The sequence below is a fragment of the Marmota marmota genome, unplaced genomic scaffold (genome assembly GCF_001458135.2).
Source record: "Marmota marmota marmota unplaced genomic scaffold, marMar, whole genome shotgun sequence".
Classification (NCBI taxonomy): domain Eukaryota; kingdom Metazoa; phylum Chordata; class Mammalia; order Rodentia; family Sciuridae; genus Marmota; species Marmota marmota.
This window is the reverse complement of record NW_026000205.1, coordinates 3,887,059-3,912,998: the sequence shown is the minus strand read 5'-3', so window position 1 is coordinate 3,912,998 and position 25,940 is coordinate 3,887,059. Positions and strand designations below refer to the sequence as shown.

Genomic DNA, 25,940 nt, shown 5'->3' with positions numbered 1-25,940 from the left:
ATGTAATAAAAATGCTTGCATTGATGGCGAACAGCTGGCCTCAAGAGTACTGGAGCCAATGAAGCGAATGTCAGCAAGGCTCACTCCACCTCTTCACCTCTCTACTGAGACAGGGGCCGGGTGGGAAAATGGCCACAGGCAATTTCTAGAGGAAGGACCTATTCCTTGACAGACTCACCACCAAAAAAAAATAAGGCTTCTTGCCCCGCAAGTTCCAGAGCCAAAAAATTCGGGCGAAGGAGTCTTATTGATTCAGCCTACATTTTGTTCTGGATGGGGCATAATGACCGGAGCGGCTAGAGGTACTTTCCTATCCCTCGTGGTGGGGAGGGGCTACATAAGAGAATATCAGCTCTTATAACAAAGGAGTCGTTAAGGGAGCTCCAGGAAACAAAAATTGTAGTGTCAACTAACCTTCGCATCAATTCTTTTCCCTCTGATGGTTGCAATCCTGGAATAAGGAGTGAAAGAGTCAGGTTGTCTAGGAGATGGCAAGGGAATGGTTGGAAAGTATGGTCTCCCCTGCCCAGCCTAGGACAGGTCCCTGTATACAGCAAGCACCCAATCCATGCTTCCCGATGAATGACTGAATTAATGCTGTCTTCCCAGAGACTGTCCTGGGACGGCCCCTACTTCGCAGACCCTGAGAGGGTCCAGAGAAAAGCGGGGCTAGGGGTCCCCCACACCGATGGAGCGCATCTTTAGGTACAGTGAGCGGGTGGAGGAGGGAACCTTTAGGTGACTGGGGGAACCTTGACGACCCCGCCACACCAAGGGCCAGTTGAGGGCGGGACTTCCAGACCCCAAGATTTTGGATTGAACCATCTTCCATTCGTTAGAGGAATAGAAAGTCCTTCTGCATCTTTCGCCAGCCTTTTACCACCCCCAGGCCACAAAAGACAATGTATTCCTCTACCAAACAGCCACAGTTTTCCCCTTCTCCCGGTTACTCCTCACAGTTCCAAATACCCACACAATTCGGGATTCCCCATCACCACCGTGCAGTGGCTCGATCCACTTTGACGCATTGCAGGGAAGGCCAGACCAATCGGCGCTGCGCTCTCATTTCCGCCCTGGGCCGGGCCCAATAGCGATGAGGCTCACAGAGGAACGCGTCACCTTCTGCCAAACGGTGCTCCTCCGCTAGGGAGGAAAGTAGAGTGGACACAGGGGGCGGGGCTTGAAGTAACAGAAAGTAGTCCTGCGGCGGGGGCGCGCGCGCGCGCTCAGCGTCAAATCCAAGCCCTATTCAGGATTGGGACCAGCGATCCGTGGGCTCATCTGTGCGGAGCAGAACGCGGAGGGATCCGTGGGAGCCGCAGTGCGGCGACGCGCGGGGAGCGCGGGGCGGGGCCGGGCGAGGCGGGGCGCGCGCGGCGGCCGTTGAGAGACCGTTGGGGCGGGCGGCGGCGGCGGCGGCGCGCGCTGCGGGCAGTGAGTGTGGAGGCGCGGACGCGCGGCGGAGCTCGAGCTGCTGCAGCTGCTGCCGCCGCCGGAGGAACCTTGATCCCAGCGTTCCGGACACCCGGGCTTCGCCATGGTGAGTGAGGCTGAGGGGCCGCCGAGGTTGAGGGCGCGGCGGGGCAGACCCCTGAGAGGGCGAGTGAACCCGGAGCGGGGGCATCCGGGCCCCGGAGGGGGCCTCTGGGCCACCCTCTCGGGGGCATTTGAACCCAGAGCCGAACGTTTGAATCCCAGAAGGGGGCTTTGGGGCTTTCAATAGCGACTTTAGTACCAGATGTGTTGAGATCCCCAAATGGGCATCTGAGCCTCAGAGGGAGCATTTGGTCCCAGGATGGAGCATCTGGACCCCGAAAGGAGTTTTGGATCCAAGATGGGGCATTTGGTCTCAAAATTGGGGTGTATGAACCCCCAGGAGGAGGAAATAAGAAACGCTTGCCAAGGAGGGGGGCTATTGGGGCCCTGATGAAAGCTTTGGGTCCTAAGAGGATGCAGGGAAGAGGGAATGGAGGTGGCCAGGCTGCTGGGCTGCACCTAGAGGATGGCCGTGGGTAGCTGGACCTGGTGGGAGGGGTGGCCACTGGGCTTCTAGGGATCAGAGGTGGGGGTGACTTCTGCACATTAGACCCCTGGGGGGAGGGGTCTCCAAGGACCAGCATTGCAGAGGAGGAGGAGGGAGAGGTGCAAGCTAAGTGAGGAAGAACTGGGGGGGTGGGTGGCATTGGAGATTAAAAGATGCTTTTGAAGCCTGTGGGGACTGGGAAGGATCTGGTGGTGGAGGGGGGTTAAAGGGGGATGCCAGTATTGGGGAAACCGGGGCCCCTGTGGTTGCTTTGGAGGGTACCTGGAGAAGATTATTAGATAACTAGTGGGTTAAGACTGTTGAACTAGGAAGAGAGATTTGGAGGGGGAGGGGGACTGTTGTATTTGGGTCCATGAAAAGATGGGTTTCCAAGGTGAAGGATGGGAGAGGACTTTGGCTAGGGTGGTGGGAGATGATGAGGCTGAAGGGGAACTGGGGGAGGGGGTTGAAGGAGAAAATGAATGGCAACCAAGGTGGGCCTAGGTTTGGAGGTGGGTGTGGGTAGCTCCCTGCCAATCTCCAGGGAAAGGCCCAGACCAGGACTGTCCAGTCCAGGTGGGGAGTGGGCTGTGGAGGCTGGAGGGAATGGCTATACAGTCCCCTTTCTGGGGAAGAATGGGACTGGATGAAAGGCACCAGGGTAGTGGGAGCAGGTGGGTGGAGTTGTTCAGGCCCCTATTGCGCACTGAAGCTGCATGAAATGGGGGGTGGGGATCAAAGTTTGGGGGTGCAGCAAATGAACCAGTTTGTTTTAAGCCTAGAAGCCTTATCCCCCCTCACTGACCCTTTCAGGCCAAGAACGCTGCCTTTTCCGAACAGGGTGCTGGCCACGCACTCTTCTGCATCTTCTCACTGGTGCCAAATGACAGTGCAGTACAGTACAGCGTGGCGTCAGTGACAATTGGATGCCTATTCCTGTGCCCTCAGGGTGGGGGCTGCAGAGCTGGACCTCCAGCAGACCCTTTCATCAGCTTGAGGGCCACTTGTTCCTTTCAGGGTCCTCACTGTGCTGCTGTCGGTTCGCACAGCTAAGGCTTTGGGAGAAACCAGCAGACTAGTTCTTCCCTACTCCCTGCCACCCACAACACCCACAGCCCGCACCCCCCCCCCCAGTCGCAGCCTGGGAACCGTGTGCAGCCATCCTCCCTGGCAAGGCTGGGATAACAGGCAGCCACTGCCGTGTATCAGATCTCATACTTGCTGACACAGACCTGATGGCTCCTCTTGCCGCTGCCCCATTTTCCCCCAGCAGAACCTTGCTCAAGGGACCCTGCAGCTCTAGCAGGTGCCAGCAGGCCCCCCACCTCCAAAGGAGGGCCCAAGCTTTGGCCCTGACCAGTTTCTCTTTCCATTTGTAATCAGCAAGGTAAGGGTGGGACAAGTCACTGTTAACTGGCCTTGGACTTTGGCCTGAGCTCTATAGCTCCTCCTTGGCCGGGTGAGGGGCCCTGGCCTTGGTTTCTGATCTCATCTAACACTGTTCTCTGGCAGTGGCTGGGGGCTGGGACAAGGCTGAGCTGCTTTGCCCTCCCCCACCCCAAGTTTTATTTTCATGTCCAGCCTGAGATGAGGGATAAGGAAGCAGGAGACCAGCTGTATTATTTTGGAGACACTTTTTTGTGAAAGCTTACAGTCTTCTGGTCCAGAAAGGGAAGAAGCCCCGGGTCAGTGATCTCTTCTCAGGTGACCAGTTTTCTGGACAGCAAAGGTTGAGCACAGTCTGTAGCTGGGAGCTCTCCTTGACCAAACAGGGGAGAGGGCTCCTAACCTGAAAGAAGAATGTGTGACAGACCTCCATGAAGAGCCACGCCTATTTTGCAGCAACCTGGAACAACAGGATGTCAGTGCCTCATCTGACTCTTCCAGCTGTTTGGTGGGGAATAGCAGACCCGGTCCTTCAGAGCCGCTCTTGGGCTTTCTGCAACCTGTCTCATCTCCTTACAGTGCTGCCCAGAGGTGGAGGGAGCTGGGCTTCTCACAGAGTGGGGCTGTGCAGTGGGTGGGAAGGTCCCTGACTGGGCTCACTTTTTCCATTCTAGGCCAGGGGAAGAGAATGAAAAGCAGATGGAATGGCAGCTTCTCTCTGTTCTTCCTCTCCCCCCTCCCCCAGTATTGCCTGGCCTGGTAACCAGAAGCCCATCCCATCTTCTCACTCCCCCCCACACTCCCTGCCCACCCCCACCACCAGCAGCTTCCTCAGGTGTCAGGACCCAGGGGATGGGCCCTGGGCTTCTTTGCCTGTAAGAGCCAGGGCAGCAGATGAGCAGGGGGCTGGTGGGCCTAAAGCTGTTGGGTTGGTATTAAGGAGCCCACAACCCTGAGTCTTTTCTGACAGCCGTGCAGAAGAATCTCCATTTGGCCTTCTAATCTTCCCTTAGACTTTGGACTTTTCCAGAATGTGCATGTGTGGTGTTTTTCCTTCTGTACCTTCCTTCTTCCCCATTTCTCAGCCATCTCCCTTCTGTCATCCTCACTTTGATTTCCCCTCCCATTCTGACTATTTGGAGCTTGGTCTTGAGTTCCTCTAACCTTAGAGTAAACAACGTGTATTTAATACATTTGTGTGTGTGTGTGTACATGTTTATGTGTGTGTATATTTTTTAAAAGACTAGGATGACCGTCCATGAAGGCAGGGGTTTGTTCCTGGCCTCTGATGGAAGCTCTGGAACCTCTATGTGGAATAATGCAAATATACACAATAGTTTACTTCACTTTTTAGAGCTTTCAAACTCAAGGCTAGAGTCCTGTTGTAGACTTGGAGCCCTTTCTCCTAATTGGGAAAGTAAGGGAAAAAAGGGAAACAGTCATGTGGACCTGCAGCAGTCCAGCGATGGTGGGGCCTTCTAGGCAACATTTACAAAAAGCAGGAAAAATTTGTCTTCTAGCTGCCTATGGCTAGATACTGAGATACAGCCTTCATCTCTCTCCCTCCCCCAGGCCCTCTACCCGGATTCCCAGCACACCAGTACAAGAAGAACTGTGCCCTGTGTCTTCCTGACCCCATTCTCAAGCCCCTCTTGCAGCAAGAGCTGCCTGCTGTGATTGGCCAGGTCCCAGAGTGGCCCAGGCTGGAACGGGTTAAAAACTGCAGCACTTAAGCAAGACTTCAGTCCTTTGCTGCTGTCGCTGCTGCCTGCTGCAGTCCCTTACCGGACATTTGTCCCTTCTGCCCCAAAGAAACAGAACCGAGTGGTGCCCTGCACCTACCCTGTGCTCAGGGGGGTGAAGCAGCCACCTTCAGCCTGACCAGGGTTGCTTCAGGCACCAGAGTAACTCAAAGGAACCAGTTAAGAAAATTTTTGCTTCTTGAGTCCACCTGCCTGATCCTAGCACTTCCAAATAGGTGACACAGAAACTAGCTAAGATAGCCTCAGACATCTTTCCTCTGCCCTATCTGAGGACTGGCCTGTTTCAGTTTAGAGCCTTCTAGAGCTGCTTGATTAGCCTCTAGGGCAGCCACTCCCTTCACACAGCCTCTGGGGCTCAGAAGCAAGTGACTGAGCCATGCCATGCCAGTGTGGCTGATTCCAGGCTTGAGCAGGCATTTCTCCCTACCCATGGGAGCTTAATCGGGCCCTGCACCAGGCAATGTGGGTTTCCAGACCACCCTAGTACCCAGCTTATGAATCTCTAGACTTTATCCCAGGCCCAGTTCTGCCTGTGATTTGCATACACCTCACTTGCCCAGTAGGAGTGACAGAGGGGCCTGGCTGAGTGGGGCTGCCTGGTCCAGTGACTGACTTTCCTTCCTGCTTTTCCAGGCTGACCAGCTAACTGAGGAGCAGATCGCAGGTGAGTCTCTTAACCCTCTTCCCCTTTGTGTTTCCTCGGGAAAGCTTCTGTATCCCCTGTCAAATCCTACCTCTGCTAGGACTGACATCTGATAGATGATAGATGAACATGTGCCCTCATTCTATGCCTTGTGCTGGAATATTGATAAGCGTACCTAAGAGCATACCTAGCACCCCATATGCCAATGCCATGTCCCAAGACGCATCTTCCCCAGGCAGCAAAGACCATGCTTCTCCTGGGTGCCGATTATTTGGGGCTTTGACGTCAGTGGCTACAGATGAGTCTCACTCTCTTCCAGCTCCAGCCAGGTGAGCTTACAAGGTGAGCTCCTTGCTGGGCTTGGTGGTACACTCCTGTAATCCCACTGGTTTGGGAGCCTGAGGCAAGAGGATCGTGAGTTCAAAGCCAGCCTCAGCAACTTAGCAAGGCCCTAAGAAATCCAGTAAGATCCTGTCTCTAAATAAAACACAAAAAAGGGCTGGAAGGGCTGGTGATGTGGCTCAGTGGTTGAGTCCCCCGAGTTTAATCCCTGGTACCAAAAAAAAGAAGGTGAGCTTGCTTCCCTGTGGGTTGTGGAGCTCCTGTCCCACTTTGGGAGCTGCCCAAGAGATGGCTCGTCACGCCCACCTCTGTGCTTTCCTGGCTTTGCACTTCTTTTTGCACAGGCTTGCACTTTTTCCTCTGCCAGAAATGCTTCTCTTCCTATGCATGAGCAGCTCTTCCTCCTTCTGGTTTCATCTCACACGTCGCCTTGGAAAGGCCTTCCCTGACCTCCTGACTCTCGTAGGCATGCTCCTTCTACTCTGTACACATCACTCTCTTTATGTCCCCCTTGTCCTTTCTTGCTATCTGCAGTTATTTTATCATGTCTGTACCCAGTGTATCTTCTGTCACTGGAAGTGAACTCCTTATGTTCAAGACTTAAGTCTTATTGGTCTCTGCCATATCCTCAGAGCCTGGAAGATAGTAGGTTCTCTGTAAATTCTTGCTAGCTAAACAAACAATCACATGTCTCCCAGTAAGCCAAAAGATATTCCTGGAGCCCATCTAATTCATTTTTATAGTCCCCCCTCAATAAAAAAAAAAAAAAAAACAAGGTCATCTATAGGAACTATTATGTGATTATTTTTTCCCCATCCTCTGGCTGAGCTGCCTGTGGATCTTAGAGACCAATTCTTGGTTTTTCCCCAGCCATGGGCTGGCACAAGTAGAAGAGAAGTTTCAGAGAACTGGCCCTGCCCTACCCACACCGTAGCTTTGCTGTCAGGATCAGCTGAGCCTCTGAAGCAAGAAGAGGCAGGAATGGACATCCCTCTCTCCTTTTCTGCTGTCCCCAACACACAGTCACACTTTCAGCTTTGTAACTTTGGCCCTAGGCATTTGGAAACCCCCTGAGAAAAGCCAGAGAACTGCTTTGCTGTTTACTGATCCCAAGCCCAGGGGGCCACATGACCCAGTCCCTGCTGCCCGACTCCCAGCAGCAAGTCCTTGGCACAGGGAGATGATAGCATCCCCTAGGAGCTTTGAACCATTTCCCCAGGGCCCAGAAGCTGGAGGTCACAGCTGCCCAGGGGTGGGTGTGCCGCCCACCCCACCTGCCACCCACAGTCCAACCTTCTACTCTCCTGCAACACAATCACACACTCCTCTCTTTACCCTTTCCCCATTAACACACTGTCCACCACCTCACCCCAGCCCACACCCTCTGGGAATAGGCTGCCAGGCATCTGTTCTCTGAGGGTTTGGGGTAGGAGAGCACCAGGTGCCAAAATGGGCCCAGTGGGAGGGCAGAGCCACGTGCTTCCCTCCCTGCTCAGCAAACAGCATCTCCCCACTCCTGATGCGTCCCCAGCTGTGGCCTTCCCACTCAGCACCACTCACTGCTCATCCTCCTAGCTTGGCAGCCGTCCCCTCAACTCCCATCCCCTCCACCCCACGCACCGTCCGTCAGCCATGCTCTGTTGCGGACCACCCCCACAGGCTCAGCTCCTCCTCTGGAAGTGGGCAGCACCCACAGCAAAGAAGGGCTAGCAGTGCCTGTCAGGAGGAATCAGTGCCTGCATTTCCTCTTCAGGCTAGCCAAAGGCATTCCAGCCTCCCCTCCCATCCCCTCCCCTCCGGTTGACCTTGGCTAGCATACTTCAGATGAATTCTCTTGGCTCTCATCCACTCTGTGACTTTGGTCCATTTCATCATTTGAGAGTGAGGCCAAAGCCAGGGACCAAAAAGAAATGGAAAATTCTGTAAGGATAGCTGTCAGCTCGTGGTCCCCGGTATCCTCACAGAGCTCGAATGGCTGAAGACTTCTGCTGCAGAGTTTCCATAACCGTCCAATGAAGGAAACAAGGGCCTGGCCCTGAGGACGGAGGCTGGCACGAACTTACAGTCTGGCTCAGTTTCTGTAGGTGGGGCCAGCTCCCTTGGCCTTCCTCAAGGGAGGGAGTCCCTGTGGCCTCTTGACCACAGCTCATTCCCTTTCTTCCCCCAGAGTTCAAGGAGGCCTTCTCCCTCTTCGACAAGGATGGAGATGGCACTATTACCACCAAGGAGTTGGGGACAGTGATGAGATCCCTGGGACAGAACCCCACTGAAGCAGAACTGCAAGACATGATCAATGAGGTGGACGCAGACGGTGAGGCCCTAGGGAGTGGGTGGACAGCCCCACTCCAGGTCACCCCTGCTGACCACAGGAAACCTTCCTTAGGGCAATGGATGGACCAATAGCTCTTCCACCAGGGCTCTAGTGTCACCTAGGGCCAAGGTCAAGGGCATAATCCCCTCTCTTCTCTGCCTTCCAGGAAACGGGACCATTGACTTCCCGGAGTTTCTGACCATGATGGCCAGAAAAATGAAGGACACAGACAGTGAGGAGGAGATCCGAGAGGCATTCCGCGTCTTTGACAAGGTGAGCAGTGCCTTCCCAGGGCAGTTCTGAGACCAGTTCCAGCCTTCCAGTGGTCAGAGCAAAACCAGAGCTACCAAGCCACCACTCCCAGGGAACCTGGGTCCCAGCACCGGCCCCCTGCCACCACCACCTGCTCTGCACTCTCAGATAGCCCCCTTCACTCTGCCTGCTGCCACTCTCCTACCAAGGAAGCCAAGTGAAAGCCTTTGTCCCCAACCCCCAGGATGGGAATGGCTACATCAGTGCCGCAGAGCTGCGTCACGTAATGACGAACCTGGGGGAGAAGCTGACCGATGAGGAAGTGGATGAGATGATCAGAGAGGCTGACATCGACGGAGATGGCCAGGTCAATTATGAAGGTGAGCCAGTCCAGCCTGTGTACCTTGTGCCAGGGAGGGCCGCTCAGGCTCAGCCCTGCTCACCGGACTTCTCCCTTTCTGTCCGCAGAGTTTGTACAGATGATGACTGCAAAGTGAAGGCCGCGGGCAGCTGGCGATGCCCGTTCTCCTGATCTCTCTTCTCGCGCGCGCTCTTCTCTCTTCAACACTCCCCTGCGTACCCCGGTTCTAGCAAACACCAATTGATTGACTGAGAATCTGATAAAGCAACAAAAGATTTGTCCCACGCTGCATGACTGCTCTTTCTCCCTCCTCCCGGTCCCTCCCTCCATGTCCCTCATGGCTTCCTTCTGCCCTCCCCATTCCATTCACACCTTCCAGGCCTGATGCATTCATAAGATGAACCCACGCCCCTTGAGGGAGCCTGTGCCCTCCTCCTCCAGCCCGGGTGGCTCTCCTCTGTTGCCGTTTGTTTCCTTTTGTTTGTCCTCTTATTTTGGGTGCTGGGGTGGCTGTCAGCCCTGTCCCAGACCTGCTGGGGGGGCGGTGAGGCCCTCACCCAGGCAGAAGAGCATGCCCTTTGCCATTGCATGCAACCAGCCCTGTGGTTCCGTGTGTAAATCCCAGCAGCCTGTGGGGCAGGGATGCCAGGAGAGGTGTTCTAGGACTGAGGGGGGATCCAGGAACTGTGGCGTTGACTGGATGTGGCCCAGGAGTGGGGCAGGGGCAAAGAGGCCTTGGAAGCTGGCGTGCTTATACCCGAGGGGGCCCACTTGGAGGGGATAGACCGTGGACAGCACTCAGGTCCTGCTGGCTGCTGTTCCAAAACCATCTGATTGGCTTTCTGGGGTTGGCCTGGGTAGGGGACTGTTCATTTGGCCACTCTGCAGATCACATGTGCCCGTGTCCCCCCAGTGATCTCGAGCTGTTCTGTAAATACCTGGTGCTAACATCCCATGCCGCTCCCCCTGTGGCGCACCCACCCTGAGGGCCTGTCTAGGAATGGATGTGGGGATGGTCGCTCTGTAATGTGCTGGTTATCCTTTTTTTTTCCCCCCCATTTATGCTCCTTAAAAATCTTCATTTTGCCCCAAACCATGCCGGGCCAGCTGAAGGGTGGGGAGAGGGCAGATGAGCCCCACCACGCTCTCACAAGAACAAACCTGCAATAAAACAACCCAGCTGCCCGCTGCGCAGAGCACGCGGCAAGGGCAGCCTCTGCCTCCTGCTCGGCCGGCACCTCCCGCTCTGCCCCTCGCTCCTGTGGTGACTTGGCACTGCTTCTCACCTCTGTGCTGCCTCAGCCTCTGCCCTCGCCCCTGCCTGCCCCGCACTTCCCAGCGGAGAGCATGATCCGCACCCCGGCTTCTGCCTCTCGCCTCTGGGACAAGTCAGTCAACGTGGGCAGTTCAGTCTGGGTTCTTTTCCTTTCTCTGTTCTTTTCATCCGGCTCCCCCACCCCAGGTTGATCAGGTGGTTTTTCCTGGGACCTGCCCAGTTTTGAGACTTCTCTGCCCTCTGGTACCAGCCTCCGAGGGAGGGAGGGCGGGCATAGTGGGAGACCAGCCAAGAGCTGAGGGCAAGGGCAGGGAGGCGTGAGGCTGTGGACATTTTCGGAATGTTTTTGTTTTTTTTTTTTAAACCGGGCAATATTGTGTTCAGTTCAAGCTGTGAAGAAAAATATATATCAATGTTTTCCAATAAAATACAGTGACTACCTGACCTGGCTCTTCCCTCCTGTCTTGGTCTGGGCCTGCCCCACTGGGACTTGGCCCTGCCACTGAAGAGCCTTCCCAGTATTCCCAGGGCAGCAAAGCCTGGATCCTAGCCTGGCCGCGAGGTGGTCGAGGGCAGGGTGTCCGCAGGCCACCTGGGTGGGTGCATGCGTGGACCCGCAGGACGGAACAAGAGGGGGAACTAAGGCAGCTTCGAGGCAGGTACATGGTGCCACAAGAGCACCCGAGGATTGCACACAGGACTGAGGTGAAGCCTGGATGTCGAGCCAGCGGCTAATGGGAGGAAGGGTGTTGCAGCCAGAGGGAACAGCATCTGTGGAAGCCCTGCGGCAGGAGGAACAGGAGACATCAGGAAACTGAAAACCGCTCAGGCTGAGTGAGCCTTGAGAAGATGAGGCAAGAGCCCTCTGGCGGTAGTCTTGACAAGGCGCTGGGGGGCGGGGCGGGGTAGGGGGGATGGCCTTCACGGATGTCCATCAGGCAGGCTGAAAGCCACACGGGGATCTGCAGAGTTGAGAACAGGACGGTCCTGGGCGCATAGGAGGGTGTGGGCTTGGGGGTCAAAGACTTGAAACAAAAGCTCCAGGTCGTCGCCAGCTTCCGAAAGCTTGCTAACTTCCCATGGTTAGCAAGTAGGGACTCAGAAATGAAGACCTCCCAAGCCCCCCGGGCTGTGCCAAAGGGATGCATCCGGCCCTCAGGGACCTTCCCAAAGTAAATGCTCCCACAGCTTCTCCCTCTGCTGGCCTGGGCTGCAGGGTGAGCACAAGTGGTCTCTAACCCTTGAGCTTCCCACCCTCCTGCAGCTGAGCAGGAGTAGAATGGACAGTTGGTGGAAAGGGAGTTTCCTCTTCACCTGTCCTTGAAAGGATGGTGAAGCCGCAGGCCAGAGGCATCGTCAGGCAGGGCCAAGCCTCAGGGGCCTTCCTATGGCGCAGTGGGCCTCGCTGGCTTTTCCCAGTGTGTCCAGTTATTGGAGTCCAGCAATGGGTGGAGAAGTTGGGCGTGGCAGCCATTTTTCCAGAACCCTGTTTCCATGCCCGTTTCCTGCTGCCTGGTCTGTGGTGTGATGCAGTAGACAGTGGAGTGTAGTGGGTAAGAACCGGGGGCCCTGTGGCCTCCAGCCCTGCCCACAGGTGTGTGGTGGGACCTCCTGTGGGGAGCTGTGGGTTGGATGGGGCAGTAGGGAGACGGCCTGATGTCCTGGCCAAGTGCTCATTAAGCATCGCCATTATTTGTTAGCTCTTCCTACTTCAGAGACTATCTCCTAAGCTCTGCATCCAGCACCTCAGGGAAACCTTAGAGCAGCTCTTTGGGTGGGTGCCAAAAGCCCCCCTCCCATGCTGACTGGGAAGTTGCGGCCCAGAGTAGGGAAATCACCCCTCAAAGTTATAAAGTAGAAAGTGGCAGAACTGGAATTCAAACCAGATCCAAGCTCTCAACTGCTGGGCTTCAAGCTAAGTGGTAGTTAAAAAAAAAAAAAAAAAAAAAACACTGACTTCGGGGCCTAAGATCTGCAATTCTGCAACTCCAGAGGCTGAGGCAGAAGGATCACAAATTTGAGGCCAGCCTCAGTAATTTAGTGAGACCCTATCTCAAAAAGGGGGGGAGGGAGGTTGGGATATAGCTCAGCTGTAAAGCACCCCTGGATTCAATCCCCAGTACCAAAAACAAAATAAAACCAGGTGAGGTGGCATACACCTATAATCCCAGCAGCTTGGGAGGCCAAGGCAGGAGGATTGCAAGTTCAAAGCCAGCCTCAGCAACTTAGCAAGGCCCTAGACAACTCAGTGAGACCCTGTCTCTAAACAAAATACAAAATAGAGCTGAGAATGTGGCTTTCTGGGTAAGTGTCCCCTGGGTTCAAACCCCGGTACCAAAAATAAATTAATGAAATACTGACTTCAGGCACATCCAGGTCACAGAGCCAGCAGGGGTTGGGCTGAGACAGAGAGTCCTTGCTAGCAACCAGGCTGCCTGTGGAAAATTCTGTCCAGAAGTTGAGAGTGTAGGTTTTGGTGGTCCCAGAGAAGTGGGCTCCAGTCCCAGTTTGACCACTCTCTGGGGTAGTCTCTTTCCTCACTATCCTCAGGGGTCACCTCGGCCACTTCCTACTTGGTAACCTAGGAGTGGCGACTTTACACCACTGGGCCTCAGTTTATCGGTCTGCAAAAGAACCTGTAAAAGGAGGATCATAAAAATACCCACCTTAGCGGGTGGTCATCTTGTCATTCAATTCTTAGCCAGGCCAAGGGATCCCAGTAAGGACACTGCTCCTACTCGAGCCCAGACACAGAGGCAGGACACAAGTCACTCTCCAGCTCTAACAAAAGAGAAGCTGGAGCCAGGCAGGAGACCCTTGCACCACACGCACCTGCCTGGAGGCTCTGGGCTGGGTCCCTGAATCCCAGGTGGCCACTCAGGCCCACCTGTACTGTGCCCCTTTCAGCATTCTCCCCGCAGGCCCCGGGGTTTGACTCCCAGACAGGTCGTGTTATTAAATAATCATGACTTCCCTTCCCCGTTCTTTATTAATCAAAGACACAAGGGTGGCACTCAGCTCTAATGGCCGCGGGGCAGGCAGCCAGGCAGCGACTCCAGCCCACAGCACAGAGATGCCTGCCTGGGCGCATCTCCAGCCAGCTCCAAGCCTGTCCTGAGCAGGTGGCCAGACTTGGGGCCACCAGGGGTACCCAGCCAGAGGAGGCCCAAGCCCCCCTACTCCCCAGAGGGTGGCTGTGGCCAGTGCAGTTGTTCTGGGGCCACTTCTAAGTGTCACACCCAATGTGACCAGCAGGTGGGGCCATGATGACAGAAGGCCCCAGAGAGCTATAACTCCCTGGTCCAACCCTGGGGTGTATATTTAAGTCTCCTCTGTGGGTCGGCCTTGTGGTAGGAAGACAGCAAGCAAGAAAGAAATTTTAAAATGAATAAAGTCTCCTTGAGAGAGACAAACCATACTTGGCATGTCACTTGCTGACCCCACCCCCTCAGGAGCTATGTCTTCAAGGAGGAGGGAAAGTTGAAGATGGATCTTGAGGGGCAAGAGCATTGGATGGAGGAAAAACATTTGTTCCTTGGCCAGGCGTGGTGGCGCACACCGACAATCCTAGCAACTGAGGAGGCTGAGGCAGGAGGATCATAATTTTGAAGCCAGCCTGGACAACTCAGCGAGACCCTGCCTCAAAATAAAATGCAAAAGGGGCTGGAGATGCAGCTCAGTGGATTCAATCCCCAGGACTCTGGTACCCAAAAAATAAAAAGGGGAAATAAAGCAACAGTTGTTCCAGGAGAAGGAGTTAGAAGGCGGTCTGAAAGGTCATGGCCTTTTGGAGAAACCTCAGCAGTGGGTGGTATCGGGCTGTGGCCTCCAAACAGCAAGCTCTTGTGGAGCTTTGCAACTCAGACTGAGGGGCTGTGGGTGGACAGGTAGAAGTCATCAAAACCGCTGGCCTGACGCACAGTGTAACATCCGGGACAGGAATTGGGGTTCTGAAGTAAACGGTGGGGCCTTGGGCCCAGATGGGAATGATAGATCAAATGCTGGGCCCTGCTCAGAAGGGGACTAGCCCACCTTTGGGGTAACACAAAGGAGTTCAGCTGCCTCCCCATCCCTGCTTCGTGCTCTGGGAGTGATGGGTGGCTTCCTGCTTAGGCCAGGCCAGGTTTGGTGACAAAGGAAGACCCATTCTGATATTTCCTGAGCCATACTTTTTGTGTTTTTACAAATGAATCCTTTATCATTCATTTCACCCAATATACCAGTACTTGGCCAAGACTGTTGGACAAATTGCTAAATACTCACATTTTTTTCCTTCAGTATTGCATTGGTTTTTTATTGTGGTCAGTACCCATAACATAAAAGTTAATAAATTCAGCCATCTGCAACACACCTCCAGTCACCAGTTCAGTGATATGTGGTACGTTCACACTGTCGGCAAGGTCACCACTCTCTAGTTCCAGAACTTTCATCACACTAAGAGGAAACCCCAGACCCATTCACTGGTCCCCTCTATCCATACTTTTTGTTGGTTAGTTTTTGGTTTTGCTTTGGTACCAGGGATTGAACCTTGGGGCTCTTAACCACTGAGCCACGTCCCCAGCCCTTTTTATTTTTATTTTTTTCATTTTGGGACAGCATCCCACTAGGGTGCTTATAGCCTCTGCTAAGTTGCTGAGGCTGGCTTTGAACCTGCCATCCTCCTGCCTCAGCTTCTCGAGCCACTGGGATTACAGGTGGCTCAGTCCATTTTTTAACTTCTCCCAGATACTCCCTGTTCTTCCCGAATGTGATTTGAAGCACAGTAACAGAAAAAATAAATAAATAAATACATGTTAGAGCCATGGCACAAGCCCTGCTTCGTCTTCAGGTCACATTTGCCTGGGGACAGTAGCCACGGCAATGATAGTAATGCCCGCTGCGTACTCTATTCCCTGTGCCCAGTCGCTTTCAGAGAGAATCCTTCTCTGGAGCAACCCTATAAACTAAGTTCCAGATTGTGATTGAAAGGGAACCAAGGGAAGCTGTGGCCCCAGCCAGCAAGCTGGGCCCTGGGGGTGGACAAGCAGGCTACTCTACAGGCCAGCTCTACTGTCTCCTTGCTGTGTAACCCTACAGAAGGTGACTGCCCACTCTGAGCCTTGACTGCAGCCTCTCTAGCAAGGCTCTGCTAACAGGCTATTGGGTGGCTGGAGGGAGAGGGTGCGTCTGGCGTGGAGGGGACATTCACTCCATCTTGGCTACTGCTGTCTTCATAGAAGGACATGCTTCTCCCCTGCACCTTTCCCCAGGTGCAGGTTTGCTCTTTCAGCCAGGGGTGAGAGAGAAAGGGGAACAGGGGTTGGCAGGGTGGGGGTGGGGGTAGGAAGCTTCCCGTTCACCCTCCCCCACTCCACTTGCCAACTCACTTCCTTTTGCGCTCACTCCCCAGCACCCTGGATTTCTGGCCTCTCTGGGGGCCAAGGAATGGCCATGAGAAGGTGAAGACAGTCTGGCAGTCACCCCAGCAGAGCCCAGGGCAGGACAGAGACGTGTCTACGCCCCTACACCATGCAGAGCAGCGCCAACTGAGTGTTCGCTGAATGAATGAACGCAGGGGATCTTTGTGAGGGTTCCAAGGACGGACAGATGAGGTCAGGCTCTGTAAGGTGGCAGCTGTTTGTTCATGGCTGAGAAATGGGGGACAGGCGCAGGACCTGGGTCTGCATTCTCGGGAGGCTCCTGGGATCCCCAGCTCCCACCCTTTCAGCCACCAGCTTCTCCATCTTTCTCCGGGCCAACCTCCCCCTGAGTTCGAGTGGCACAGGCCACCTAAGCTGTGCAGAGTTCCTCAGATCCTTTCTGTACCTGGCTCAAGTCCAGCAATGTCTCCACCACCTTGCCTTCTTCCCACCTACCCTTGGGGTTCTGGGCCCCCAAATCTGATGGGGGATGGGAAGTTTTCCGAGAATCCCTGGCTCCCACGGGCAGAGAGGGAGTGGCTCTTAGAGTGGCTTAGGAGAGGGCAGGCCGTCCCCTGGGGACTGGAGTGGGCAGCCAGGGCCCCCTTAATGGATGAGCCTGGGAGTGGGAGCCTAACCCAGCAGACCCGAGTGCACAGAAGCCGCTGGGAACGCTTCCACCTCCTAAATATTTACACAGTGAGATGGATGGGGAGCCGGGCCGGATCGGGCAGCTAGGCCGCTGGCTATTTTGAGAAAACCGTTCTTTTTGTGCTCCAGGATAAACGTCGCCTGCGTCCCCCGGTCTGCTCCCAGAGCCTGTAGCGGTGGCCCTCCAGGAGGACAAATAGCAGCTGGCCCGCCCCGGATTCGGGGCAGAAGGTTCTGACATCCGCAGCATCACCCCGGCCCCCGAGCTCGGTTTTCTGGCTCCTGTCCCCGGAAGAGAGGGCAGGCGATGACAGGGCCGGCTTCGATGTCAGCAGAGGGAGCAGGCGACCTCGGCTTTGGACGGCGTTCCCACGGTGCTGCCGCTGGACCGCGGCGCAGGAGGCACGAGCGCCACCTGCCCCTGCGCCCTGGCNCTGGGTGAAGCCTCGGATCTGAGGGCAGGGAGGCCGTCAGGGGGCCCAGGGTCCGCCACCTCCCCCGGCCCCCACTTGCTCACCAGCAGGGGTGAGGGAGGGGCGCAAAGGAAGGAAAGAAGATAAGATGGAAACCGAGTCGCTAGAGCATCCGGGGAGCAGAGGAAGGGAAAGCCCCAGAACACCGCCTGGGGGAGAGGCTGGCGCAAGGAATGTGGGTCCCCTGGCCCTTGGCAGCCTGGGGGACTCCTCAGCTGGACCCTGAGGTCTAAGGCTCCCCAGATCACACGCAGAGCTGCGGCAGTGTCTGGCCACACTCATCCTCTGAGTCAAGTCAACCCCAGCCCAGCCCCTTGCATTTTACAGAAAGAGAAACTGAGGTCCAGAAACAGGTGAGATGACCAGGTGTCACCGCCCCTAGTGCTGCTTTTGTGGGAGAGGCTTGGGGGACCCTGTGGGAAACAGGGAAGGGTGGGAGATTCAAGGGCAGAGAACACAGTGGGGGGCCTGGGCTGGGGGAGGTGGTGGGGGAGACCGTGAGCCTCAGGGATCAGAGCCCAGGGTGGAGACTTGGCTCTGTGTAACTGGGAGCAAGAGACACTGCCCCTCATCTGTTAAAAGGGTGACAGGACGGGACCTTGGTTTTTCCTGCCAAATGCTTGTGGAAAGGGTGTGTAAGTTCTTGTTGAAGGTTATCTGAGGAATTATCTCTAAGCCACTAAGCATCAGGAGGGCAGAGAGCAAGTGCTCATGAATAGTGAATGCTGCTGTTATTTCAGGATAAGGGAAGGATGGGGGTGCATTTGATGATGGGGGCTCAGGGGGTGTGGGAAAAGAGGACCCAGGGAGACCGGCATTGGAGGAGCCACATGGGGCAGAATTAAGTGAAGAGAAACTTCTCCAGAAAGTTGGAAACCATTTGGCCACAGACTATGCCTCTGTTTGACCTCACTGGAGTCTCTGTTTTCCCATCTGTGAAATGGGTACAGCCATGGGAGGACAGAGCTGGGCACTGCCCCCCATCCCTCCCCCTGCACCTCAGCTCCTGGGGACTCACCGTGAGAGGCAGGGAGCACACAGCCATGATGCCTGTCATGAGGGCCAGCAGAATCAGGTGGTCAACCTCGTCTTCGCGTGTCCGGGAGCTGGGGACCAGGGATCCCTGGTGGCGCCTCTGCTGACGGTACATGCGGCAGAGGCTGAGGGTGACAGAGCCATTGCACAGGACAATGGCAGTCACCAGCAGGGCCACAAGGCTGGCATAGGCCAGTGAGAAGGCACAGCCACCGGGCTCTGTGGAGCGCATGCGGATGAAACACCAGCTGCCGGGGCAGTACTGCTGGTGTTGACCCAGGCCCAGCAGGGGCAGGGCGCAGAAGAGGGTGCAGAAGGTGTAGATGGCAGGCAGCGCCAGGCGGGCACAGCGTGGCCCATCCAGCTGGGCGTACAGATAGGGGTGGCTGAGTGCCAGGCAGCGCTCCACGGCCATGGCGAAGAGGATGAGCGTGGAGGCCAGGCCGAAGAAGGTCATGGCGAAGGCGAAGGCGTCGCAGAGCGCGTGGCCCCCCTGGGCCAGCCCCAGCAGCGAGCTGTTTCGAGCATAGGCCACGAACACGGCTGGACTCAGGAAGCTCGTGCCCAGCAGGTCTGTCACCGCCAGTCCCGTGACCAACACAGCAAAGGCTGATGGGTGTGACTGTCGCCGGGCCCCTAGGATGCCCAGTGCCAGCCCGTTGCCCACCACACCCGCCACAAACATCAGGGTGCTGGTGGCCGGTCCTACGGAGCCCCGAACGTAAGTGAGGTTCCTGCAGGAATCTGCCATGGCCCGCTGCTGTCCACTAGGGGACCCGGCTGGCTGCAGGGCTCCCAGGGGTGGGAGGTGCAGGGACCCTCGGGTGCCCACCGAGGGCCAGCCGGACCTGCCAATCGACCTTCAGCCCTCCGTGCACCCACTGTGTCTTCTGCGTTTCTCTCCCTGTGTGTTCGCTGGTGTCTGTCTGCCTGTCTGTCTCTATTCTGGTCCTCTCCTTCTCAGTCCTTCCTCTTCTGCCTCCTCAGCCCCTCTGGACCTCAGCAGCCTCAGCCTCTCCTCCCCGCGTGTCTCCAAGTCTGCGTTGATCTGCGGCCTCTCCGCCTCCGCCCTCCCTCCTCTGCTGCTCACCCAGGCTTCTTCATTTCCTCTCTCTGCCCCGCCCTCCCTCCCCTGCCTTCTCCAGAGGCCCCCCCAGCTCCCTGCCTCCTTCCCTGGCTGCACCCCATCCCTCCCCTTGTGCACCCATCTCCTGCGCCTGCCCCCTCCCCGTCCCCTCTCTGCCACCTGCCACCTCCCCACTTAGACCTCTGCTCTTCTCCCTCTCCTGTGCTCTCCCTCTCTGGCCCCCAACACCACCCAGTCACCCCGTTTGGGCTCCACCAGGGGACCCGGGCAGGATCTGAGGGGTGTAGCCGACCATTTGAGTGGGGAGCTGGGCCACGGCCTGGGCTGTCTTGGGGGGGCCTCTGGGATCTATTCTGGGCTTCAGGCCCCAGGGTTAGGACATGGCCCAGGAATTGAGAAATGACCAGGAAATTCCTCCCTGATGCAGTGTTTTCCAGACACCACTGAGATTTCTGCTCCCTGGACACAATTCACTCCTTCCTGAAAACAGGGAAGGAGGGAGCCCAGCCAGAGCCTGGCCCCGGGCTCCCGCTCTCGAGCTCAAAGCCTGAGCAGGAACGCCAGGGAGGAGTCATTTGGTGTTCCACCAAAGGCTCAGGCCCAGGGGACCCCCGTGGCCTATCATCAAGAGGGCATCCTGCTGACCTCCTGCTTCCCACCACGGTACTTCCAGGCCCCAGGCCAAGCTCCAATGACCTTAACCTTCAAGAATAATATTTTGGCCACAGACACATGACCATCCAGGACTCCAACATCCCGGCAACATCTCCCACCCTCCCCAGTGCCACCTCCTTCTGGCCAGTGTGTTCAGCCCACATGTCCCAACTGTCAGCTCAGTGGTCATGGCCTGGCCCCATGGAGCCCATGAGGCAGAGCTTCTCAGACACCCCTCGATTTTCAGGTCTCAGCGTAGAGATCACAAACTCAGAGACTCTTATGCATCACACTAGGGCTCTTGTCCCAATTCAACCCCCTTCTTCCCGTGGGATGGTCCTGAGCAGGGACAGGAAGCTGGTGTGCCTCAGTCTCTTCGTCTGTACAATGGTAACAGCGGTCCCACAGGCCAGTGGTCCACTGTGGCCAGCAGCTCTCCCCAGGTGCATGTGAAGGAAAGAGCCTATGCTGATGTCATCTCAGACCCAAGGCCAAGAAGGTACTCCTGACCCGGGGCTGGACTATGGGCAGCTGCAGCCTCGCACTCTCTGTCCCTGCCCTGGTGACCGCAACCCCTTGCTCCTCCCCCATCTCCTTATCATCCATGCCCAGCTGGCACCCCCGGCTTCCGGCAGGATGGATGCCCAGCTCCAGTCACTCCAGGGATTCCCCAGGGAACACATGGGCCTGCTCTGGGGGTGCCTGTGGGTGGGGCAGGCCTCCTGGCCATGTGGTGCCCCTCGGTGCTCCGGTTCCCAGGCAGAGGGAACTCAGGAAGTTCTATCATATTAATAAGCGATGACGCCTGGCAGCCCGTCCTGCCTCAGGCATCAGGGGAGCTGTGAGCCGGAGGTGGGAGCTCTGGTTCCCGGAGCCTTCTCCCTCCCCCCGGCTTCCTGTCCCCACCAGGGTCGTTAAACATTCAAGAAGTGCCCTCTGCTCCCGTGCCAAGGGGGAGGTGGGACAAGCCCCTGCCCTCCTCCAGGACTCAGTTTCCCCTCCTGAGTTCCTAGGGGCTGCAAGTTCTAGCAAGGCCAGCATCTGTTCTGTGCTCCTGCATCAGAGGTTGGGGTGGGGACAGAGCTGTAATTCCTTCCTAAGGAGGCACTGGGGGTCCCTGCCAGGGCTGCACATACCTACATGCTCTACATGGGACGCCCTGCCATGTGCCTGGCTGTGGCCCAGCCAGGGCTCACAGGGTTCTTCTCCTGCCCCGGAGCCACGGGTTGAGGGGTCACCCGTCAGCACTGTGGGAGAAGTGGCTTCTGGGCCCAGGGGAGCCAGGCAAGGGACTGCCCCAGGAGGGTGAGTCAGCAGCCAGCCGCTCTCCACCCCCTGCTAGCAACAGACGTGGCCTCCCTAAGGGACCCCAGGCAGCAGCAGGCAGAAGAGGAAGGACAAAAGAAGACAGGGCACCCAAAGGGAAGGGAGACGGGGACCCAGGAGAGGGTGGGTGCACGCAGGACCTGGACTGGGATTCTGTGTGGGATTTGAAGGGCTTACGTGACCTAGGTGAGCATTTGTGTCAGTGTGGTGATTGTGCACATGTGTGTGTGTGCATGTGTGAGACTCTGAGTCTGCAGGACTTGTGTGGCTGTATCTCCGTGACAGGGCCAGTTTCTGTGTTGTGTATGGTGCGTGTGTTGTGACCACACGGAACTCTAGGTGTGCCTGTGTATGAAGGTGTTCTTTGCTATGTGCATGGATGGGGCTGGGTGTGTTTGTGTGTGTGAAGATGTGTGTGTGCAAGCTCATGTATATTTTTGCAGACATGGCTGTGTCTCCATGGTGCATTGCCATAGTGTGTGCCCTTGTGGGTGAGGCCAATCTGGAAGCATGTGGTGGGTCTATTTGAACATGTGTGTGGGGGGGTGCTCACTTGTATTTTGTTTTATTTTGAATACTGTGGATTGAACCTGGGGGTGCTCAAACACTGAGCCACATCCCCAGCCCTTTTTATTTTTTTATTTAGAGACAGGGTCTTGCTGAGTTGCTTAGGGCCTCACTCAGCTGCTGAGGCTGGCCTCCCACTTGTGATCCTCCTGCCTCAGCCTCCTGAGCCACTAGGATTACAGGCGTGCACCACCACACCCTGCTCGCTCATTTCTTCATGGCTGTGTCTGTCAGGGTGTGTCTGCATGTGGCAGGGGAGACCTGGGGAGACCTGGGCTGTGGAGGGAGACCGGGTTTTGAAGTTATCTCCACTGCTCACCATCTGCCATGTGACCCTAAGAAGCCCACTTCCTCCTGGCAAAGCCTTGGTGTTCATTAATGGCTGCCCTGAGCTTATCGAGGTATTGTGTGATAAGAGACATGTCACCCCACCTGCCTCTCAGGAACCCCTTAAATCCCTGCTGGTGTTATTACTCACTCAGCAATCCTCTTAGACGTGGGCTCAGAGGCGCCATTCAGTGGGGAACAGGGAGCGCATATCCCCAGGCACACAGAGCCTTCAGCTGAGTACCTGACCCAGCCAGGCCTCCCATCTGGGAGGGAGCTGCCGCAGCAGGTCAGGAACGGAGCTGTGACAGCCTCAGCCAGCACCTGGCCCCCACTGGGTCTAGGTGGCTGCAGACCTGCCAGCGGGCTTCCTGGGCCCATCCTCTCCTGCCTCCCTGGTTTTGTCCCCCTGGGCCTGGTCCTGGAGGAAGTCACCCCACCTCATGCTCAACACATAAGTGCCACCAGCTGCTCATGGCGCCCAGCCACAGTGCCCTCTCTTTGCTGGGTCAGGCACATGCTGCAGGGCAGGCCGCGCGCCCACGCTCAGAGGCCATGTTCCTCTGCCCATTGCCCTCAGCCGCAAAGGGGCCCTCGCGGTCTGCCCCTGCTGCTGCCCCTGCTGCAAGGGCTCTGCCTGTCCCCTGCCTGCCCTGGGTTTGCCTGGGTAGGGCCCCCATCCTCCAGGCCCCTGGGCACCCCAACTTTCTCCAGAACAGTCCTCCACCAGATCGCCCAGCCCCACTGGCCAGGGGACCTCACCACTTGGAGCCTCATCTCCATTCTGCAAAATGGGGCTGAACCAAGCCGCGCTGCGGGCCCTTATGAGGATTAAGTGGGGCTTAAAAGGACGTCAGTAAGAGATGGTGAGGGACGACTTCGGTCTTCTCCCCACAGGCCCCTCCCCAGGACAGGCACTGCTCTGAGCTCCTGGGCTGGGGACAGCTGCAGGGGGCACAGGGAAGAGAGCCCGGGCCAGGGGAACGGGAGGGGACTGCTGCGAGCAAGTACTACTTGGGTGGCCACATCTCCCTCTTGGCCTGGCTGTGACCCCAGTCAGGGCCTGGTCCCAGAGCTTACCTCACAGCTGGGGTGACAGGAAAGAGCAGCGGCCCCCAGAGCTGGTGCTGCTTGCAGAGTTGTAAGGCTAATAAAATTAACTGGGTCTGTGCTCCTGGGCACTGGTCACCAGAGGGCCTGCCCCGTCCCTTCTGGCTTCTGGCTTCTCCTCCCTCCCAGCCTCCCTCCCTCCCGTGGACATCTGCTGGTCCCCTCTGTGCCCACCTCCTGCCCGCCTCTGTCCCCAGGCTCCAGCCAGCCCACCCCTCTTGCTTCCCTGTGATTCCCCCAGACCAGCAAGGCCGGGGAGGATGCCCACAGCTCCCAGATCCCAGGGCGGGAAGGTCTGCATCCCAGCAGTCTCGTCTCAAGGAATCCCTGCACGCCCGAGTGCCAAGACCCAGAATCCCAGCCAGACAAGGGGTGGGCAGAGCCCCAGGACCCTGGCCCCACAGCATTGGAAGAGTCTGGAATCTGGCCTTCAGAATTCCTGGGCTCCTGGATCCCTCCACATTTCGGGTTCTAACTGCAAGAGTGCTGTGTCAGAAAAATTCCGCAATCCTGGCTCTGTCCCTTTCAGCATCCTTCCTCCCCCCACCCCCCACCCGCCAGCTCATCCTTGGCTCTCTCCCGGTCCCCCTTCTCCCCCGGGGCTCCCACAGACATGATGCAACCAGGCCGGAGCCAGCTGAGAGGTGGGGGGCAGGAGAGAGATGTAATTACAGCCTCTCCTGCCTCCATTCTACAGGAAGCTCAGAGTTGGGGCCCAGGGGACCCTAATCCAATGTGAATAATGGAGCATTTGCCAGAAGGTCCCCCTGGGAGGAGAGCACACTGAGCCACCACCAGCCAGATCCAGGGTCCAGCCTCCACCTGCCAGAGCTAAGGAGCACCAGACTCAGCCTGAGAGGGGCGGGGCTTGCCTACCCAAACCCTCAGGCCAATAAGGTGAATTGATTGACAAACCCAGGCTCCCCCAGGGCCTTGTCCTCCAGTTTCAGTGAAAAACCAACATTCACTTTTCATCTCACTCAAAGAAGCCCAGCAGAGCCTTCATGAAGAATGTTCCTCGGCTTCCTTAGCTGGGTGACAGTGGGGCATGGTGGGGACTTTGGTGGGAAAGCCCAAACCCTTTCCATAGCCTGTGAGTCAGCAGACCTCACAATTCCATAGAAGCCGGAAATGCAGATGTTTATGAGAAATCTCTCTATTTTCCAATTTGGCAACCAAGTCAAGAATGTAATTAAACCTCACATAGGGTAAGAGGAGAGAGAGGGGAAAAGTAAACTGCCAGCTATGTATGTCCTGAGGGCCTCCAGTGTGTGTAGTGGGAACCAGGGCCACTGCAAGTCACGCCTCTCCTCAGAATTTAATCTGTTTCCCACAGTTTGGGGGACTGGGGTCAGGGCCCTGCGCCTTAGGCAAGTGCTCAGCCACTCAACTCCCCCAGCTCTGAGGCAGGATTGCTGAGTGAAGAACGCACTCCTTACTTGTCCCCTCCCCTTTCCTCTAGACTCACTGCTCTCTGTGCAGGTCCCAAGTTTTATTTCCACCATGTCCCAGGCCAAGTGTCTCCTCCTCCAGGAAGCCCTTCCTGACCTTCAAGTTCAGCGAGGTGCTACTTCTGAGTTCCTAAATCTCAGCCCCACCCAATCTGCACACCGTCTGGGGCAGGTCTGTCTCTTCCACGGGACTGAGCTACAGAAGAGCAGGACCAGGGCTGTCTCAATTACAGCCACATCTTCAATATCACCAAGCACAGACGGGGCTGGTCACAGAACAGGTAAGCAGGTGACAGGGAGCCAAATATGGGGAAAAAGGGGGGAGGTGGAGTGATTCCTGGGATGAGCCCCAGGCTCCTAGGAGCAAGGCCAATGGAGTGGCACCAGGAGCCCGGAGCCCACAGTCGTCCTGGCCCCATTATCTCCAAGCCCGGCGACTGTGAGTAAGGGACTTCCTTAGGCTCAGTTTTCTCATTTGGAAAATGGGTATTATGCAAGTAGTCAGCTGCTCTGTGGGGCTGTTAGGACAATGAAATAAGTGCACGATCGTTTGGGGGATCCGTGGAAGGAAGAGCACGAGGTGCTCCTTTTCTCCGAGGCGTGGTGGGGTTGTCCTCACTCAACATCCACTCAGCCCCCACTCTTCTCCCATTCAGAAGGAATAAGAAGGGACGCAGGTCCCCAGGGCCGCGCCAACCTCAGCGCGTGTCTCGGGTTCCTCGAAAGCACAGGCAACACCACGGTCACCAAGTTTATTGGATTCATACTTGGGCGAGGGGAGGGTAAACTCTCGGGAGAACTTAGAGCAGGACGCAAAAGAGGCGCTTGTCGCGGAAGGGATTTTCGGCGGCAGGTACAGGTGTCACCAGGGGGTCATCTTTGGCGTGCGTCTCACAGAAAGCCAGGAGCTCAGCCGCTGCCTGCGACACCTGCAGGTGCCCAGGCAGAGTTGTTGCCGCCCCGCCCTCGCGACTCCGCCCCTCGGAGCCCCACAAACCCCGCCCCTCCAACAAGGCCCGGCCCCTTGGCCAAGCCCCACCCTCTAGTCCCGCCACTTTCCTAAGGGGATCCTCCCACTGTGCCTCTGGGCCCCGCCCCCAACATGGCCCGAGCGGACCCCAGCCCCAGAGCCCCCGCCCGACCCGGCACCTTCATGCGGTCGATGTTCACCTCCAGCTTCAGCTGTTCCACCGTCTTGCGGGCCTCAGCGATCTTGGCCATGTTGTTGGACATGGCTGCAGCAGGGAACGGGTTAAATGCCAGGGAGGAGTGGGGTGCGGCTGGGAGACCACTGGGTTCCCAGGTGAGGGGTGATGGGGGAGGGACCCAGTAACAGGGGTGTGGGTAAAAGGGCGCGCGAACAGGGTGCCAGAGCCAGGTAGAGGAAGGGATGGTGGCCTGGAGGAGAGGGACCAGAGGAGGATGGAGGGATGCACAGATAGGGGTATCTAGAGGCCGGCGGGAAGAAAGGGGGTGAAGCAAGGAAGAGGGAGAGACGCACAG

General features: G+C 56.7%; 3 protein-coding genes across 3 annotated transcripts; 1 reads left to right on the top strand and 2 right to left on the bottom strand.

Moving 5' to 3' along the window:
* The first annotated feature begins 1,374 nt into the window (after nt 1–1,374).
* Nucleotides 1,375–9,365, top strand: Calm3 (calmodulin 3). Its single transcript, XM_015496663.2, has 6 exons — nt 1,375–1,540; nt 5,806–5,836; nt 8,325–8,468; nt 8,635–8,741; nt 8,965–9,100; nt 9,189–9,365. The coding sequence occupies exons 1-6, from the start codon at nt 1,538–1,540 to the stop codon at nt 9,215–9,217; spliced, it is 450 nt and encodes a 149-aa protein (XP_015352149.1). The 5' UTR covers nt 1,375–1,537; the 3' UTR covers nt 9,218–9,365.
* A 7,137-nt stretch (nt 9,366–16,502) lies between these two features.
* On the bottom strand, nt 16,503–19,015 carry Ptgir (prostaglandin I2 receptor). The gene is made up of 2 exons (XM_015496998.2): nt 17,899–19,015; nt 16,503–16,859 (listed from the first exon to the last, which is right to left on the bottom strand). Exons 1-2 carry the CDS (start codon nt 18,664–18,666, stop codon nt 16,503–16,505), a joined length of 1,125 nt encoding a protein of 374 aa, XP_015352484.1. The 5' UTR covers nt 18,667–19,015.
* Nucleotides 19,016–25,175: 6,160 nt separating this feature from the next.
* Nucleotides 25,176–25,934, bottom strand: Gng8 (G protein subunit gamma 8). Its single transcript, XM_015497103.2, has 2 exons — nt 25,587–25,934; nt 25,176–25,366 (listed from the first exon to the last, which is right to left on the bottom strand). The coding sequence occupies exons 1-2, from the start codon at nt 25,668–25,670 to the stop codon at nt 25,238–25,240; spliced, it is 213 nt and encodes a 70-aa protein (XP_015352589.1). The 5' UTR covers nt 25,671–25,934; the 3' UTR covers nt 25,176–25,237.
* Nucleotides 25,935–25,940: the final 6 nt, after the last annotated feature.